The 20183-nt window shown below is 36.2% G+C and overlaps 1 protein-coding gene across 1 annotated transcript in view; it reads left to right on the top strand.

Moving 5' to 3' along the window:
• Nucleotides 1–1061: 1061 nt before the first annotated feature.
• The window catches only part of Bmcp (uncoupling protein Bmcp mitochondrial), a 41441-nt gene continuing 22319 nt past the window's right edge, over nt 1062–20183 (top strand). The window contains exons 1-2 of the mRNA XM_068381909.1: nt 1062–1222; nt 4434–4513. Coding sequence (XP_068238010.1) covers nt 4450–4513 — 64 coding nt within the window. The 5' untranslated portion in view covers nt 1062–1222; nt 4434–4449. The remainder of the gene's footprint in view (nt 1223–4433; nt 4514–20183) is intronic.

Here is a 20183-nt window from a genome sequence, read left to right as displayed (position 1 = left end):
AACAACATAGGTGACAACAAATTCCCTTGGAGTAATCTGTTGTTTACTGGAAATTCATTTGATAGAACCCCACTAACATTAACTTTGCACTTGCTATGCTCATGAATAGACAATCAAATTCACATATTTAAGAGGAATTCGAAAATAACGCAGGACTCAACACAAAATTGGCAGGTGCACCGTGCACACTATCAACGGCTTTTTTATAGTCCACAAAATAAATGCCATCAAAGGTGAATTTCTAATTTATATTCTACGCATTCTGTACAAGTCTCAAAATGAAAATTTGGTCAGTACAACTTCTACCTTTTCTGAATCTTGCTTGTTCATCAATCTTTCTCTAGTCTTTTTTTTTCTTTAGGCATGCTATACTGTATATTTGCATGACGTGTGTATGTGTTTAAAACCCTGAGTGTTATGACCTGTTTTTATTTTGCTGGTTCTAGCTTTTATTATTTCGTGTCGTCCTCTGTCCAGCATTTTCCTTCAGTGCTAGATGTTTAATTTAAAGTGCCAAATCGAGGTGAGTTATCGAAAAATGATAAAACTGGACCATTTATTTGAAAGCTCAAAGCACATCCCACAGGATAGCTGTCAAATTGAATACAGATCAATTAGTAGATCACAACAAATTGTATTCGGTTCTTGCTTCTATAGCTAGCAAAAACTGCCCTAAACTACGTTTATTCGTCTTGAAAAAACGTTATTCAGGAACTGTATACAGGGACAAAATCAGCATTCATCCTATCAGCTGATTATTGATATTATGTTAGCGTGTGTTGCAAGCTACCCTATATTATGCAAACATAATTCAATAATGTAAATAAACAACAACGTATGAATATCTTGATAAACGTAATTTCTCTGCAGTGAAAAATATCCCACCATTCGTTTATATATACGTTAAATTTTGCTACCTTTAATGTTCAACACGGGAAAAATCAATGACCGCTATATGGCAAGGCAATTATTGCGTCGTGAGTGTTTAGAGCGCATGCGTTAACGCTCCCCTCCCCCCCAATGGGAGGAGCCCCTTCCCGGCAAACCCCCGAGCCCCTTAATTATTCCTCGACGACCTCAGTCGGCAGAGAACCACAGGAGACGAAGTGTACCGAAAAAAAATTTCCCGGTGCCGTTAAAGTATTGAATAACTGTGTGGTTCCTCTCTTCATTGGAGTTCTATTTTTTTCCTTACCGTTGCGACAGCACACTTTTCTTTGAGGTAATGTATTTTATTAGTATTTTTAAGGTAATATTAGAATTTCGTCCGTATTGTTTCCCAGGAGTCTAACAACCTCCCTTACGGTGAGTAGACTGGTCTGGTGATGCAACAAAAATTGCCGCTTGCTCAACATTTCATTTCTCGGAACTCTTACGTCTGGTGTTGCTATTTTTTATGATAGAATAACGTTATATTTCACTCAGTGTTAGTAAAATGTAGGTCTTATACCGTGTTAGTTCGACGTCAGACACCCCTCATTTGTAGGCCCAATATTAACGTATTTATTTAGTGGTAGCCCTATATTTTGTATTACTAAGCGGTTTTTGTTGTAAATTTCAAATATTAAAGCACTGCATGAAATAAGACTTGTAGCACATATGGTTGTTTGAATCCGATTCCTATTTTGATGAGGCACATTGTCAAGCCTAATGCGGTAGGTCGTGGTTAAGGGCAGAAAAGAAAAAAAAATTTACATGTTTGTTGACGGTGCAATAGTACTTTTATCCTTCCAGCGAACATGCATCGTGGAAGATTTGTCATTTTCTTGTAAAATAGCCTGCTAAACATAGCTTAGTTCCATTTTATGTACGGAGATAGACCAGTTTCAATTTCTGTACAGAGATAGACCAGTTTCAATTTCTGTACAGAGATAGGCCAGTTTCAATTTCTGTACAGAGATAGGCCAGTTTCAATTTCTGTAGAGAGTTTGGTTAGTACCAATTTCTTTACAGTTTTAGTTCCTGTTTCCGTACAGTTAGGTTAGCTCCAGATTCTGTAGTTAGGTTAGTTCCAATTTCTGTACAATTAGGTTAGCTCCAATTTCAGCACATAATTAGATTGGTTCCAATTTCTCTACTGTTAGGTTAGTTCCAATTTCTGTACAGAGTCCGGGTAGTTCCAATTTCTGTACAGAGTCCGGGTAGTTCCAATTTCTGTACAGAGTTAGGTTAGATCCAATTTCTGTACAGAGTTAGATTAGTTCCAATTTCAGCACATAATTAGATTAGTTCCAATTTCAGCACTTAATTAGATTGGTTCCAATTTCTCTACAGTTAGGTTAGTTTCAATTTCTGCACAGAGTTAGGTTAGTTCCAAATTCTGTACATAATTGGATTGGTTCCAATTTCGCGACAGTTAGGTTAGTTTCAATTTCTGTACAGAGTTAAGTTAGTTCCAATTTCTGTACATAATTAGATTGCTTCCAATTTCTGTACATAATTAAATTGGTTCCAATTTCTTTACAGTTACGTTAGTTCCAATATCTGTACATAATTAGATTGGTTCCAAGTTCTCTACAGTTAGGTTAGTTTCAATTTTTGTACAGCGTTAGGTTAGTTCCAATATCAGTACAGAATAGGTTAGTTCCAATTTATATATAGCTTTAGGTTAGTTACAATTTTAGTACCGTGTTAGTTTAATTCTAATTTCTTTACAGAGTTAGGTGCATTTGGTGTGAATTTTATACAGTAATTGACTCGTGTAGTGTTTAAACTATCGGCTATTGTCACATAACATTTGTTATCTTAGATTTTAGCACATGTATTTTTTGCCTTCAAATGACTTATTTGTTTCCTTTCAAGCTCGTCTTGAACAGTTATCAAATTGTGTTGTGTGACCTTTCCTCTTTAAAAGGATACATATGGTTAAGCTGCATAAATTCAAAGTGCAATGTTTTTTTTTGTGTATTAGTTCAATGGGCTTTGTTTTAGTGTTAGTTTTTTTTTTTTTTTTGTGAGCAATAAAGAATAGAGAACATTGACAAAGAGGAGACAGAAGAGCCTGAAGCTTTTATCTGTATTATTTTTAAGGAGACCTTAAATATTTTAACACGATATGACACCTAGTTTTCATGACCTGCAATTCAATAGACATGGGAGGTGATAATTTTGATGAATATACAGCTGACACTGCAATTGGTAATTTTCTTAGGTGAAATAACTTGCTTACTTGTTTTGGGTTTAAATCCAACCCTCCACTGAAGTCGAGTGAACCACTTCTCGGGCGGGTCCATATCAATCATCTAACGAAACATTTTCATTATAACTTATACAATTCTTTGATTGTAGCATCTTCCAAATCATATAATCTTGTGAAAAGTAATGTCTTTAGTTTCTTCTTAAATTCAATTGCTCCCTTTAGGTCCTTCATTTCAGTTGGCAGTTTATTATAATGTCTAGGCGCACAGTAGCTAAAAGCCCTTTCACCATATTTACTATTTGTTCTTGGTTCAGATAGTCTATGTTTGTCACTCATATGTCTTATGGTAACTTGCACTGTAATTGACAGGTATTAAAACAAAGGACAGGTCTAACCCTGTGATTAAGGGATAGATAAGAGCAATGCTATTGATATTTTTCAGGTGAAATATATTGAGCTGTAATTGGTAGTTTTAAAGACATGTTTAGCCCAGTGATTAAGGCATAGAATAGACAGCAATATGATACACTTCTGATCTGGCAGTGTAATCCTTGGGCAAGAAGTCGGGAAATTCTTTGATAATAAGCTAGATCAACCATAGCTTTGTACTGAAACCCTCAAGAACAACTTAGGATTGTTTTTTAAAGGGTCACATAAATTTAGAACTTGTTTAATTCAGGTGCAGATATTTGCCGTTAGCTCTGTTCAGTTAGTGCCAGATTTTTTTCATGGTTTAAGTTTGTAATTCTAGTGTTGTTATACCCAGGCTACAGCCTATAGTATTGAATATCTATGGAAAAGTGTATAGATAAAGACCTAGACCAAATACAGTAGGTTTTTCAATGTTTACTGCTCAAATTCCAAGTTTTCTAGTTACGAAAAAAAACATAGACTGAACCAAATTGTAGTTTGCCAAAAATATAAATAAATGAAGAGAAAGTTCAATATCTTGTTGAGCAAATTATTGACGAAATTAAGTGTCAGGGTTAGGATTTTTCATTACTACCTTGGCCACTAATTTGATTATTCTAGTTGGTGAACTGGCCAGGGAAAAAGGGCAACGCTCAGAGCCTTATAAGCTCATTTTAATTCTTCATTCTAAAAAGTGTAGATTTATCTGGACTAACTCATTTTACTTGTATGTTTTGGTACTCCTTACGACTTTTAAATTTACAGATATTGCAAAATAACTTTATTATTTTTCATGTTAAGTTGGAAATTATACAAATATATCCAGTGGATGAATACCCTGAAGTGTAATGCATTATTGATATCTTTTTCTTGTCCATGCCAGGCGCTGCACACGTGGGATGGGCCGGAGCGATTGGCGCCCTTTCATCTACGGGGGCGTATCAGCCTGTGTAGCAGAATTCGGTGAGTATTAATTTATGACAGTGAGGTCAGCCTGATTTATGCTTGCGGGAGTGTGGGAGGAGTATGAATATGCCGTGGTGAACAGTTTTAATATGGATGTAACAAACAACAAATGTCCTTGTTTCCGAAGATACCACCTATTACTGGTTAGAGCATGTTAAAAATTTGGTCATACAGTATAGCAATTTCCATAGGTTGTTAAGCCAAGGACATTTTATTATCATTATTATTATTGATTGCTAAGCTGCAACCCTAGTTGGAAAAAAGACAATGCTGTAAGCCCAAGGGCTCCAACAGGGAAAATAGCCCAGTGAGGAAAGGAAACAAGGAGAAAATATTTTTAGAACATTGTGTATATTTAGAATGTTATATACTGTGTGATTGATAAATACCAAGCTTAATCGCCGATAATTTTTTGAAAATAGTAAGACGAAGAAAGCCGTTTTATGAGTGGTGGTCTAGTATTTAACATTCTGATTTGCTGTGTGCACATGGTAATTAATGGTTTTATTTACATCGGTTATATAATTTGCTTTGAAAGTTGCTTGTGGCTTGCTCTGTGCAGAATGCTTCTCATTTGGCAGCCACTTCACTTATCCTTAGCACGGCTAATTGCACTCCAGTTGAGCTGTTTGTTTTCGTTTTTGTTTACGTAAAAAATATCTTTGACGTTTTTATGTTGATTTTGTTTCATATTTGGTTTGATTTCTAGTTACAATTTACAGATCTTCGTGCAATATTTTATGTTTATCAGTCATGATATTTGTTTTTTTTTCGATCTTGAACTCGTTCCATTATTTTTTTTTTCATCTTTAATTCTATTGGTGGTACTGGTTTTGAATTACGTCATAGCGGAGACATACATTGTAATCTTTTCAATTTTTAAAGCTGTGGCTATGCAAACGCATTGAGTTTTGAACGTGGCACAGTGGTTGCAGCTGATCACGTGATCGTATGTGACTTTGCACTAGCTTAACACGTGCTAGTAGTTCTGTCAGGTGTGGCCCAGAGGTCGAACGAGTATATATATATATATATATATATATATATATATATATATATATATATATATATATATATATATATATATATATATATATATATATATATATATATATAAGAATTTCTCTCTCTCTCTCTCTCTCTCTCTCTCTCTCTCTCTCTCTCTCTCTCTCTCTCTCTCTCTCTCTCTCTGGTAGAAGTTAATGCTCATCTTTGGCTTTTAATGCCTTGGTACATCTTGAGAATTTTGTTTACTGCCTGTTGTTTTGATATAAACCAGTTTAGTTTATAGTAGTAAGTCTCTAGACTAACAGTACTCGGGATTTTCGCATCATGTGAGCTATTGGATGCGTTTTGAATAGAAATGTGTATCGTATGCTAAACTTCTCAACGTTCTCTGCTCTAGCGTTGTCTGAGGTTTTTTTTTTCTTCTTTTTTTGTTTACGGAGGAATGAGTCATTCTTGTTTTGACGGCCAAGGTTATGGAGCTATCTTTCGGTATTTGACTAGTTAGACTCAACTTTTTGGTGTCTTTCAAATAAAGACGCATAGTTTGATTTTACATTAGAATCATATATAAGCCAGTTATTTTTCCTTTATCATTAATTTACTTGAACCTCTGTTTCACGTAATTATTTAGTCACTTTTCAGGTGGTCTCAAACTCATCACCCACCCACGTCCTGGGGGAAAACTGCAGTGTAGTGCGTGGTTTTGCCAAAATATTTATAGATGCGTGACTAAATGTTGTATAAGGTCCCTATATATTCCAAAAGGGAACTACTTGGCTGCGTTCGAGGTCAGCTATGATTCGAGTTGCTTAACTTGCAGTTTTCGTTCTCAATTTATATTGCAATACTTATAACTATCGTTAGTTTATTAGAGGGGTAACTTAACTACCTACCTTCTCCACGCCAAGAAGTCTTAGTTTGCTCTTAACCTTCCATATTTTTCGAATATGAACTGAAAATCCACTCAGAGGAAAATAATATTTGGAAATGTTTTTGATAGTCTATTTCCCATGTCATGTTATCAGAGCGATGAACGTAATATTTATAAAACTAACAAAGCTATTAGACGGATTAATGAGGCGGAATCATTTAAGCATTTAGGCGCGATGATCTCTAATACAGGACCTTTAGAATTAGAGTTTAAAGACTGAAAACATAAAATTAGACAACAATAAGTAGGTTATGTATATTTTTCAGTCTAATGGGTTTGTCCTTGGGTCATACCCCCAAATATTTCGTTGAAATTGGTTCAGTAGTTTTTGCGTAATGTTATTCAAAAACAAAAATAATAAACTAAAAAGATATTTGTCTTTTACTTAACATTGCTATTATTTTCAAAGTACTGCAGTGAACTTGTACTTTGATGTACGTTATCCAAAATGTTACTGATTCCTCCTTGGGTGAGACCCAATCTGACTACCAAATTTGGTTATAATCGGTACATTAGTTTTTAAATTTACTAACAAACAAGCAGTCGGGTGAATACATATCTTTTCTAAAATCTTCGATATTGGCTAAGGCAAAATTGATTAATCTTTTTGATTTGCGTGCTCGCCGTAAGCAGCAATGTTCAGTTCATAATTATCGTTAGTATTATTAGATGAAGGATGTTTTTATAGTGAACCTAGTAATAGTATGATGATGAGTGTGTTTTCTCTTGTGCAAAGTTAATTGCATCATAGATTTTCCCTAAAGAGGTCCTTATATTTATATGTTATAATTTAAGGATCATAGATGTCGAGTATATGTGTTCTGTGCGGTAATTTTCCTGTATATTGTAGGATATTTTATTTCAATCTGTATAAGGCGAAATATTGTGTGTACATACATTGATAATAGATATTTATTTGTGCAGATGATTTTTAGATATTTTGCATCATTTATTTGTGCAGATGATTTTTAAATATTCTGAAAAATGCCTCATTCGCAAATAAAACACGTCTTACATATCGGCTCAGCAGGCTAGTCCCTTTAAGAGAGAGGGTGAGGAGAAATATAAGAAAAGTGGAGCTAGTGTGTGTGTCGTAAGCTTGTGGATGGAACAGCGGTGATGGGTTGTCATGGGCGGGTGGGTGGGTAGGTGGGAGTGGGTTACTTGCCAGGGATCGATCGATACGTCTGGTCGCATCTCGTGTTGGTGGAAGAGGTGGATGATTTCCTCGCCCGGGACACTCCCTTCGGGTTTTAAAGGTGTGATGGTGTGGGATGAGATGGACAATCGTGTGGAAATTTGCTTGTTTCCCTCTTGTGTCCTTTCCAGTAATTTAAGTAGTAACACCGTGGGGTAGTTGTGGTGTAGTTTAAGCATTATGGCTCCCAGCTGCATCCACTATTTACCATTGTACTTTTCTACTTTACTCAGTTCCTACGTCATTTCTTCTTGTTTAGTCTCTCGACTTTTATTTCATAGTGCAATTGTCTGGGTGTCCCCCATTGCTATATAATCTGTTAATCAACTAGTGTAATTTTAAGGTCAATGGTTGCTGAGCTTTCATTGTTAAATCTAAGCCTTCGGAACACCACTCCCTACTTCAGTGTTACGTCTCAATTGGATGTTTTTGGCTTTGACATGATGAGTTGGATGTTTTTGGCTTTGACATGATGAGTTGGATGTTTTTGGCTTTGACATGATGAGAGTACTTCGCTGGTGTAATGTCACCTCTTTAAAACATTTCAGCCATTTTTCACTATTACCTTGACCGTTGTTTAGATTACTTCCATCATATTTTTATATGTACTATTTGTGATATAGTTTATTCTGGCTTCTATTTTATCATGGGTAGTACGGATTATATCAGCGTTTTCCTGTAACAAGCCTCTGTGTTGACGCAGTTGTCTTAGCCTTTTAAATCATTAGGCCTCATTGGTCTACAGGCAAATTTCTCATTTCTGGCTGGCGAGGGCAAGTCTTTCTTTAAAAAGAAAGAAGCCTAATGTGTGCGTCTAGTTCATGTCCAGCCTTTTTCAGTCTCAATGTTATACATGTCCATGTCTGTCACTGCTTTCGATTTTCTTTTCCTTCTTTTCCGTCAAAGGGAACCGTCCAGTCTCGTAGGGCTTCCCTGTAAAATCTGGCTTGAAATATTTTTGCCTTATACGGTAATCATGGCGGAAGAATAAGAAGCTCCAAGAATATATCCAATCCAGAATATAATGGACAGCTTGCTGTATTTCTGGTGCCTTTTGTCTGGATGAATACATAGGAGTGTTTATACATGTGATGTATCTTGTGATTTGTCTGTTGAATTTTAATTTTGTATTTAAAAAAAAAATGTGTATGGCTGGCCGTCTAATCATCATCATCTCCCACGCCTATTGATACAAAAGGCCTCGGTTAGATTTCGCCAGTTGTCTCTATCTTGAGCTTTTAAAATCAGTACTTCTCCATTCAATATCTCCTCCTTCATGCTTCATAGTCCTCAGCCATGTAGGACTGGGTCTTCCAACTCTTCTAATGCTTTGTGGAGCCCAGTTGAAAGTTTGGCGAACTAATCTTTCTTGAGGAGTGCGTGCGATGAGCATGTACAAACCATCTCCATCTACCCCTCACCATGATCTCATCTACGTATGGCACTCGAGTAATCTCTTATAGTTTAATTACTAATCATGACCCTCCATGTAACTCCCAATATTCTTCTGAGGGTTTTGTTCTCAAATCTACAAAATGTGTTAGACATTGTTTCTTTGTTATACCACGATTCTTGTCTATACTGTAACATCGATCTCACTAATCGAATATACTGTATATAGTCTGATTTTTATATGTAATTGCAGGAGATTTTATTTTCAAATTTTACTCAACCTAGTTATTGTTGTTGTCTAATTTGATTTTATCAATCTTTTAACTCTAATTCTAAAGGTCCTGTATTAGAGATCATCGCGCCTAAATACTTAAATGATTCCACCTCATTAATCCGTCTAATAGCTTTAATTTTATAGATATTACGTCCATCGCGCTGATAACATGACATGGGAAATAGACTATCTAAAACATTTCCAAATATGATTTTTCTCCGAGTGGATTTTCAGTTCCTATTCGAAAACTATGGAAGGTTCTCGAATGGGTAAATCATATCTCGGTGAATTTTCTTTTTCTTTTACTTTGGCGGCTGCTTTTCCGGTCCCATACAGCAGGGAAACCCTACACTCTACTGGACTTCCACTGACGTTTTATCTTGTTCGTTCAGAGTATTCAACATTTCATATCAGGTATTGCTCATTTACTGCTGAATCGTCACTGTCAAACGACTCGAAAAATAGTCTTCAGTTTCCTTTTAAAAGCCTTGATGTCTTCAATCATTTGGGTGTCTCGTGGGAGCTTAACTCTCTTCTTACAGTTATTATTAGCAAAGCTACAACCAGAGTTGGAAAAGCAGGATGCTATAAGCCCAAGGGCTCCAACGGAGAAAGAATACCCGAGTGAGGAAAGGAGATGAAAGAAATTGAGTAAACAAGATTGGTAATGAACAATCAAATCATGTTCAGTGAACACGTGAATATTAAAGGATAAAGGTGAAATACTTATTATTGTAGAATACATTCCACTTTTCTGTGAAAATAATTTGCAATTACTAACAAATATAGAGCATTTGAAACAGCGACCTTGTAAGCTATTTAATGTCCCCCCCCCCCCCTCTTCATCTGTCCCCCCAATTACGTAGGTAGCTTATGCAATTCATCGGTCTCAAAGGATGGCACACTTTATTAGTCATGATTAAGAGGGTTGTTCCTCCCACTCTTCATGAAGTATTGTTCCAGTCTTTTCGCTTTATTCATGAAGCTCTCGCTTCATTTTTTTTTTAATTCAAGGTCCCTCTTGGAAGTTCGTGAGTGCCTGCCCGGATCGATGTTGGTGCCACGATGCGTCCAGGCACTGTTGTCCTTGGCTGAAGGTGAAGGTCATGATTCTCTTCTCGGTTCTTGTAACTCTACTTCAGCCCGGTGCCTGTTGTTTCGTGTTAGGTGGATTGTAAATGGATGCACGCGATATTTAACCCAAATAATGGTTTCCTCCTTGTTCCAAGATGACCGATGTCATTGTTAACTACGATTCGATGAAGTTAATCTGAAAGGATTGTATTTACATTTTTAATGGTATGGCCATGATTCTCCCTCTCTCTCTCTCTCTCTCTCTCTCTCTCTCTCTCTCTCTCTCGTCGGGATGACGGTCCCCTTTTTATGGTTTTATCCTTGGTACAGAATGTTTTAGTGTGGAGTCTGACGCACTGCGGATAAGACTCGGGAAACAACCCCCCCCCCCTCCCCCCTGTTTCCAACACCACTTGCATTTTCTTTCTCTGTGTTGACCTTGGAAAAAATCCCGGTCTAGGGAAAAATATGCCAAGATAACTTTATGATTTTTTCCATCGTCTGTTTATATATTGCAGCATCTTTGCGGTACAGTGCCCTTTTTGTTTGATTTTTCTTTTCTGGCTATTGTTTCCAGTGTGTTGCATTTTTTAAATTAGACTTCGTAACTGACTAAATATGCAATTTCTAGTATATTAGCAACGCTAAGACACGAGGCTGCGAAATATTCCCATTCTTTTTAGCATAAGACCAAACGAAGTCTTCGTACTCTGGCTTGATTAAATGGGACATCCGCAAACTTATCTCTTTACCCCAATCTATTTCCTTTACGAGCCTTCCTATGGCATATTGTGCTCGTCGACGCTCCTTATCACATATAAATGTTTGTGTTTGAATAATCTTGATTTTGTCATGGTTCTATTGGCAGTTTGCCAAAAAAGAAAAGAAATAGAATAGTGATATTACTTCAGTTAGCAGTGCTTTGTTCGTCGTTTGGTAGCAGTGACCTTGACGTGGAGGTTGGGAAGACACTACCATTAATACCTGCTCTCCTGTTACGTCGTATTCTCTCACAGTGTTTACGTTCTTGGTTTTGTGTGTGGTTTTTAGGCAAGTTCCCGTGGCCGCCCTGAAGTTTAGGGACCATCCCAAACTTATTGCGTTTACTGTAATGGGAATATTTGGTAGAGTACGTAACCGTATCGTTTTACTTCCCTTTTTTGTGAAGATTATTTATTTTGTCATTACTTGTCCTTTGGAATGGTTGCAAAAATCCCTAATGCGAAATGTCTTGCCCCTCTGCTGGCCACTTCTCCCTTTACTTAATAGCTTTGAGATGTTGATATTTGCTACGTATACATTGCGGAAGGGCAATGGTCACTATAGGCTGTTTTGATATTCATTATGGCACATAGATTTAAGATGGGGTCTGCTGTATATTTTAGTAGGTTGTGAGAATGTCCGGCTACGCTTTACCTTTGATAAGAAGGGGCGTCTTATTAATTTGTTGGATATATGTAATAAAAATCCACGGATGGGAAAGAAGAATTAGTATAAATTTTGTTATAATCAATGATTAAGTTTTGAATCTGGTTACGTCAAGGAATTTATTTATTGATAAATAATGGCACATGTCTACACAAATTGCAAATAACGTGCGTCACTTTCGCTCGACTCATGACCGGCTTCGGCCTCACGTTTGCTCACATGATCTTCCATTTCTTAGCTGGGAATGTTTAGTAATCTTATCCAGTTTTGTGCTGTGTTGTCAGTAGTACTTGTTTTGCATTCTTATTTTCTCACATGGAAGGAGCTTGACTTTGCATTTGGCTTCTAAAACTGTTCTTGCTGCCAACAGTCTACTGTCTGATTAAGTTACGAACTAAGTCTGTAGGATACAGACGTTGTTGTTGTTGTTTCTTAGTGAAGCCCTGCTTTGTGCCTTCATTTGAATGGTATTAGGCACTACAACTTCTAATTGGCTGACGATGTTCTTTATTTGTTTAAAGTGCAAAACACATTCATTTTGCAGTTTATATAGTTCTCAGTTTTACTACTTTTGATTTTTATGCGGCCTTGTGTTGGAATGGTTGGATATTCTGGTGGATGCATTTTGCATACACTGTTTTAGAGACTTGAGTTTTAAAGGTCGCCTATGAATGTCCGAGGCAAGGGAGAGTAACAATGCCCTAGTTAGAAGGACAATACCATAGAGACTGAACATATATACACATGATCAGCGCCCAAGCCCCCTCTTCACCCAAGCTAGAACCAGGGGTGGTCAGGCAATGGCTGCTGATGACTCAGCAGGTTGACTTTTACGCTCCTTACAAACATCCCATCCTTAGCACAGCGATCGCCAAGCAGGAACGTTTCCAATAGGCCACTACAACCCAAACAGGATTTCGGGATTTATTGTGTTATGGTACATGAAAATTCTAGTCTCATGCCATGGAGCTTTTCCCCTAACCCCAGAGTAATAGCATGAATCATAATTGCATTGGCTGCAATACCTTTATCTCCAGAGAGTGGTTTCCAACTCTAATGAACATTGGTAACGGCCGATGTATAAGTGTTTCAAATGGCGGCAAATTAGACTGGGATTAGGAATAAAAAATCAAAAGTACTTCGTATTAGAAATAGTTAATACGACACAAGTATGTCTCAAGTTTAAAACAAAGAAAGTTCTAAACTGTGAGTTGTAGGGGATTATGCCAGTTTCTAATTAACCGTTTTTCAATGTATGGTCGAACCTTTCTTGATGTATGCTGTAGCTTCTCTGTTGTATAACCTTCTCATTTAGTCTTTTTACTATTTGGTAAAGATTCCTGTAACATTGTCCAATGATTGTCTATTCAGCATTTTTTGTTTACAAAAGCCCTATCAAAGTTACTTACCAGTCTAGTCTCAAATCCAGCTTAAGAAGGATGTATTGTCTACCATCACTTTCAATGTTTTGAGATAAACCTGACACATAGTGGTGTTTCACTTAGCTCAAAGGGGGTTTGTGTCTTTGTAGGTCAATGTCAAGAGTTTCTTGTGATTACGGTCCAGCACAGTGTTGATTTTTGTCTTTGGAAGTCTTAATTTATTTGAATAATCCGAGGAAAATTTATTATACATGGAGTCTGACTGTTAATATGGTGTTCAATGGCGCTTGTGGAAAGATTGGAATATATATTAGGTTTTGTTATTTGCCAGTTAATGTACTTTAGATTAATGTACTATTTGTTTGCTAGCAGTTCATTATGTCCTTGATTTCATGTAAAGATAAGATAGCTTTGCCGTATCTAATGTCACAACCTTAAGTAATATTGGATAATGTTTTTGGTCACAGGGTGGTACGGTATTGATTATGTACTCTCAATTCGTATTATGTTATGTCAGCATGGTTTTCCTATTTGTTGCCTGATTACGATACCCGACTTATCACCTTTTGCAGTAATGTCCTGTTACTCAGCGATTTTGTTTTGAACTGTCAGTTAAGCAAATTGCCATAAATCGATCTGGAATAAAGTTAAATAATTACTGTTAGATTTTTTTATTTTTTATATTTTATAGTTTTAGCCTATTTTTAGTTATTTCACTATGAAGGATGATAATGTTGGGATTACAATTTTATAACTTCGTACAAGGCGCTTACCTTCCTACCGGTATTACGCTGACTTATTTGAAGATGATTTACCGTGGATGTTGAACGTTTTCAAATAGTATGTTTATCCAGATATGTAGGGGAAGTGTGATTCTTTACTCCAACGCAGACATGTGAACTGAATGAATTAAAACAGGTGTACTTGATGAGATTGTATAATTTGCTACAAGACCAGCCGCCGGCTTTCCTACCCGAATCTCCCAGACGGGAACGACGAACCGGTTAGAGCAGCTATTTCTCCCCTCTACTTAATCAAATAGCAGGCTCTCTCTCTCTCTCTCTCTCTCTCTCTCTCTCTCTCTCTCTCGTTTGTGTTTAATCTACAACCGAAATAAATGAATGAAAGATTTTTAGAGCATTTTTGTTTTATGCAAGTCTCCCCTTCTTAATGTCTTCCCCTTCTAAGTGCCAGTTGTTGATATTCTTGGCTAGTATTTTTACCACTGCGATAAAATTCTTGGCCGTAGTACTTTTACCACTCCGATAAAATGCTGAAGTTTTATATATGTATTTTTTTTATCAATTTGATGAACAGAAGGTACTATAATTACTTCGAAGCACCAGTTCACGATATAAAGCTTATATAGCAGTCCATATTGAAGCCCCTTTGGTATTGATGTTATCGGCCTGCCGACAAAGGAATTTCTCTCTCTCTCTCTCTCTCTCTCTCTCTCTCTCTCTCTCTCTAGCCTAGCGTACACAGGTTTATAGAAAAAGCTACTCCAGTACATTAATTACGTTTTCATTGTGGAAGTTTTCTCTGGCGTACCTATTCCCCTATGGAAGAGTGCCGGCTTTAACAATGTGGGCGTGCTCGACATTTTATGAAATATTCATTGTGAACCCTGAATCTTTATGATATTTTCAGGTTTCACATTTCTGCTAATAAATATTAATAAGATAATCTTATCATTTGGGAGTAAGTTGAAGTACTTGATTTGAAATGAAGCGAGAGCCATGGTACTCTAGTTTTACAATCCAATTGTTTGGATGGAAGCCAGCTTGGACTGGCTTCTCTCTCTCTCTCTCTCTCTCTCTCTCTCTCTCTCTCTCTCGCTTTCGAATCTTGGAACTTAAAGATGGACAAAGGGGAACAGATTTGCCTATTCTCATAACTAGCAAATGAGGTACCTAGTAGTTAGTCGATCATTGTAGGTAGCAGCTAGGATGGAAAAAAGATGAGAAGAAAGAATATCTAGCCGTGGGTGTGTCTAAAACCTTTATATATCCTTTAACCAAGAGGTCACGGGGTGAAGCCATCCGAAATGTCTCTCTCTCTCTCTCTCTCTCTCTCTCTCTCTCTCTCTCTCTCTATATATATATATACATAATTATTGTTTTATGTGTGTATATATAATTTATATTATTATATATGTGTATATATATATATATATATATATATCTTGGCATTTTGCGCCCCGAGTAGAGTCGTCAGAATAATGGTTCCCGTGTTAACCCGGAGTAAAAATCGATCATGTGTCCAGGGCTCTATACAGAAAGCCGGATGATTTGGTAGTCCAGTGATTTAAAAACGGTGTGAAGTATGGAAAAAGTTAGCCTCATTTTTATTAACAAAAGATAATGTACTGTGGCGTCATTGCTTATACTAGAAGAAATACGATAGTACTTGAAACGCTTTCAAGGCAACCTTTTTAATGCTATAAAAAGACTAATTTCGTAAGGGTGATGACATTGTTGCTCGTAAATAAAAAATAATGACGTGTAGCTGACATGGAATGCGTGTCTCATTACGGTAATAACCTCCCAAGAAGTCTGACAGGCACTGAAGCCCAATTGCCAATATTGTCACGCCAAAAAGAAAAAAAAAAATACTGACCGTTGTTAATGATCATCCAAATTGTCATTATGAAATGCCTCTTATAATTGAAATTATAGTTGTTTGCATTGATCAACGTAGATCATTAAGACAAAATCATTCTTGCTGGATCAGGTTTTCTTTTCTCTGTTAAAGTCACGGCAGCCATAATTGAGAATATACTTTGACGTGAGCAGTGTACGTAGTTCTTTTTTATGTATTCTAAGATTTCTCGCACTTGAAGCGGAGTTGTAGGGTAACTTGTTGTAATTATTATTAGCATTACTGTATTATGAATGTAAGTGCCTATCTTCCACGGTCTCTTGTGTTAGTTTTCTTGCTTGAGGGTACACTCGGACACACTATTCTATCTTATTTTTCTTCCTCTGGTTTTGTTGAAGTTTTCATAGTTTATGTAGGAAATATTTATTTTAATGTTCTTAAAATATTTTATTTTTCCTCGTTTCCTTTCCTCACTGGGCTATTTTCCCTGTTGGGGCCCATGGGCTTTTAGCATCCTGCTTTTCTAATTAGTGTTGTGGCTTAGCAAGTTATAATAATAATGAAAACTTTGTTTGGTAAGAGCCAATAGTGAAAACTACCATTACCTTGGAGAAACAACCGAACTAGTTTTTTTTTTTCCACACACAAACACACACACGTGTTAGAGACATGTATTGCAATGGCTGCGTGCGTCACTTGCCATATTGTTATGAGTTGCCGTCCGCTTGACTGCACGTGATCTTGGTCCTAATCAGCTTAGAACTCGAAGACCTTTCTCCGTTGGTCTGGAACGGAAAAGCATGAACTAGTCCAGCAGGATTTTGGAGTGGCTTTGATTAAGAAAAACCCTGCTTCTAGTTCTCATGTTTCTTATTCTTCACTTGTGCTTTCATGTGTAATCACAAGTAAATTTTAGTACACATGAGAACTTGAATGATGGTTTGGTGAATAATTTTATAGACAATTTTGACAAATATCATCAACAGAGCTTTAAAACTTTTATCTAATATCACAATTAAAATTTTGCTATAACATTAACTATGGATAACACGATATAGGTTAGGTAAAACCTGAAATGATAGTAAAAGGGAACAGATAGTCTAAAATAAACCAAGAAAACTTAATAACTGACAAAAGCAATTAAAAAATTTCTTCAAGATATTGAAATAAAAACATTTAATGTATTCCTAATGTTGAAAAACATGAATAAAAAGCAAAATAAACATTATATTGAGTTTTTGAATGGTTGGAATTCATTAAAGCCTTTAATGACTTGTAACATTATTATGACTACCCTTGTGTTGTTCATTGTTAATGATAGTTGGACATTGTATTTGTAATTTCAAATGTACTTATTTTATTTGTTTGAGAATTGGACATTGTATTTGTAATATCAAATGTACTTATTTTATTTGTTTGAGAACGACTGTAATGTCGAAACCATCACTCATCATCATCATCATCTTCGCTTATTGACTCAAAGGGCCTCGGTTAGATTTCGCCAGTCGTTTCTATCTTGAGCTTTTAAAACAATACTTTTTCATTCATGATTTCCTACTTCACGCTTCATAGTCCTCATCCATGTAGGCTGTCACTGTTAAATATAAAATGATGGTATTCAATTTTGCTTCGGTTGGAAAAGAATTTCATCCCTATCTGCTTATCTTTGACGATCTACACTCGATAAAGATTGCGCAACGCTACGTTCTAAAATTAGATAGACTGTATGTGGGGAAAGGTCATTTCCTTGAATGTTTCGATCCCTCTGCACGCTTGCTTTTGGAGAATGGCTGATGCTGCTTGATACTGCTTGATCCATACTGGTTATCTTGTTTGGGCTATCCAAAGTATGTAATGCTCCAGGTTTGTTTGGGCTATCCAAAGTATGTAATGTTCCAGATTTGTTTGGGCTATCCAAAGTATGTAATGTTCCAGATTTGTTTGGGCTATCCAAAGTATGTAATGCTCCAGGTTTGTTTGGGCTATCCAAAGTATGTAATGTTCCAGATTTGTTTGGGCTATCCAAAGTATGTAATGTTCCAGATTTGTTTGGGCTATCCAAAGTATGTAATGTTCCAGATTTGTTTGGGCTATCCAAAGTATGTAATGTTCCAGATTTGTTTGGGCTATCCAAAGTATGTAATGTTCCAGATTTGTTTGGGCTATCCAAAGTATGTAATGCTCCAGGTTTCCGTAATTACATTTTGTGTGTGGAAGAATAATCAGATTCAGGTCTTTGTGATTTCTATGGACTTACCTTTTTTTTAGATGTCTATTATTAGAAGCCGATAAAAAAGGAATACTTGAAAAAAATAATTATTTACAATATGGAAATGGGGAGTTTGATTACATAGATCGTTTATTAAAACCACTAAATTACTGCTTATGTAGAGAACTACTTAGGACGAACTGATTAAAGTATAAACACGAAATTAGTATAATTTCTTTGTATTGCTGTGCATTTGTAAATTTTTTCCTTAAGCATTAGCCAAGCTATTTTATATGTATAATCATTCTTGTTCATTGATGAACACTTATTCTAATCCCTCGTGTTCATTGATGAACATTTTTATTCTAATCCCTCGTGTTCATTGATGAACAATTTTATTCCAATCCCTCGTGTTCATTGATGAACAATTTTATTCTAATCTCTCGTGTTCATTGATGAACAAGTTTATCCAAATCCCTTGTGTTCATTGATGAAAATTTTTTCAACTTTATATCAGTGAATATCCATCAGGAACAAACACTTGAAATTGAGGGATCAAGCACTATGCCATGAACTTTGGCAGTTTAAGTAGTGTGGGATTATCTTCGTAAGGGTATTTTCCACTTGGTATTTGTTGCAAATGCAATGATGTCTGCGTCGACTCCCGCTGAGTTTATTGATCTGGTGGTTGGCGGAGCCGGTGCGGGTGGGGTGGAAGGAAAGAAGGGCATGGAATGATTTGGTTTGCTTTTAGACGAGAAAGTTTTTGCTATGCTTCTAAAATATTCACTTCCGCAGATAAAATGTTTTCAATTCTGGAAGCATAGAATAAGTACTATCATACTGTTTTTCTTATAGGGCGAATGTTCTTATATCTAGCTTTTGTGTACAATGATTTAAATTATATCTAGCTTTTGTGTACAATGATTTAAATTATATCTAGCTTTTGTGTACAATGATTTAAATTTTGTTGACTTATCCATTCCAATTTTGGTTAAGACACGTCCTTTAGAACACGATATTATGACATAGTATTGCCTAGCATCGATAACCTAACGATAACATGATAACACAATGTCACGTTTAGATTCCGTGTGGAGATCTCTGTTGTGTGCAGGTTTTGGGGAAGTGGGAGTTCTCGCTCGCTAGCACAGTCGGCCAAACATATAATTTCACAGCTGTTCCTTACAGCAAGTCATTCCTTGAAGAGCAAAAATCGCATGATTTTTTATTTTCATTGCTGTTGTTGAAACTAAATTAGTTTTGAATGGTTGACAAATATATTTTATTAATGTGGGTTTGTGTGTAATTAACCAAGACTAAATTCAAAGAAAATTCTTGATAAAATGATCTTATGTTGATTGATTATATATGATCATAAATTTGTGATGGGTTACAGTTGCAGTTACTTGCAAACACTATGGCAAGACCTAAACCGAAGACTTTCTAGGATCCGAGGTCGATTGAAGAAGTTAAAAACTTATATTTTGAGTGACTAGCAGATTAGGTTGGGAAGATAAATATGAAAAGATACTGCTGAAATGTAAGAGGAAAATAGCATGAACGTATGGCACATTTTAGCCTTAGACTATACCTACGTTCCCGCTTATTTTCTCTGATTTTCCTGTCTAGCCTCTTGACTTTACTTTATCGTTCAACTGCTTTGTTTTCATGTAGTTGCATTTGGGCGTTAAATTGCCTCCCAGGTCCCAGCACCTGGAATTCTTCCAAATTCATAAATCCAATCTTGATGCAAAAAAAAAAAAAAAAAAAAAAAAAAACATAGTCTTGTAAGCAACGCCAGCCTATCTACTAACCTTAGATCTTATATTTACAATAATTAACAATAAGAAAGCTTTATGCCAGGTATTATAAAAGTAATGGCAATAATTCCATCTTTTTAGTAGTACATTAACAATTGTTTTGAAAGGATATGTTGTACCTGGTTTGCATACGTAAAATGTTGTCCTTTTTATCGGATACACTGATCTACTAGAACTGGTTTGTGTGGTGTACACAAATAGGCATGTGACAGGAATAGGTCTGTAGTAGGAAGTCAATAAAGTATAAATTTCTGTGAGGAAGACACACTGCACTTGTCTCAAGGTAACTAATAGCGGACATTTCCTGGTTGAATGTACGCGTTGTTTTCTAAAGGGAATTTAAAGGG

The sequence above is a fragment of the Palaemon carinicauda genome, chromosome 10, assembly GCF_036898095.1.
Source record: "Palaemon carinicauda isolate YSFRI2023 chromosome 10, ASM3689809v2, whole genome shotgun sequence".
NCBI classification, from domain to species: domain Eukaryota; kingdom Metazoa; phylum Arthropoda; class Malacostraca; order Decapoda; family Palaemonidae; genus Palaemon; species Palaemon carinicauda.
The sequence above is the reverse complement of the archived record's forward strand: the minus strand, read 5'-3'. Positions and strand labels throughout refer to the sequence as shown.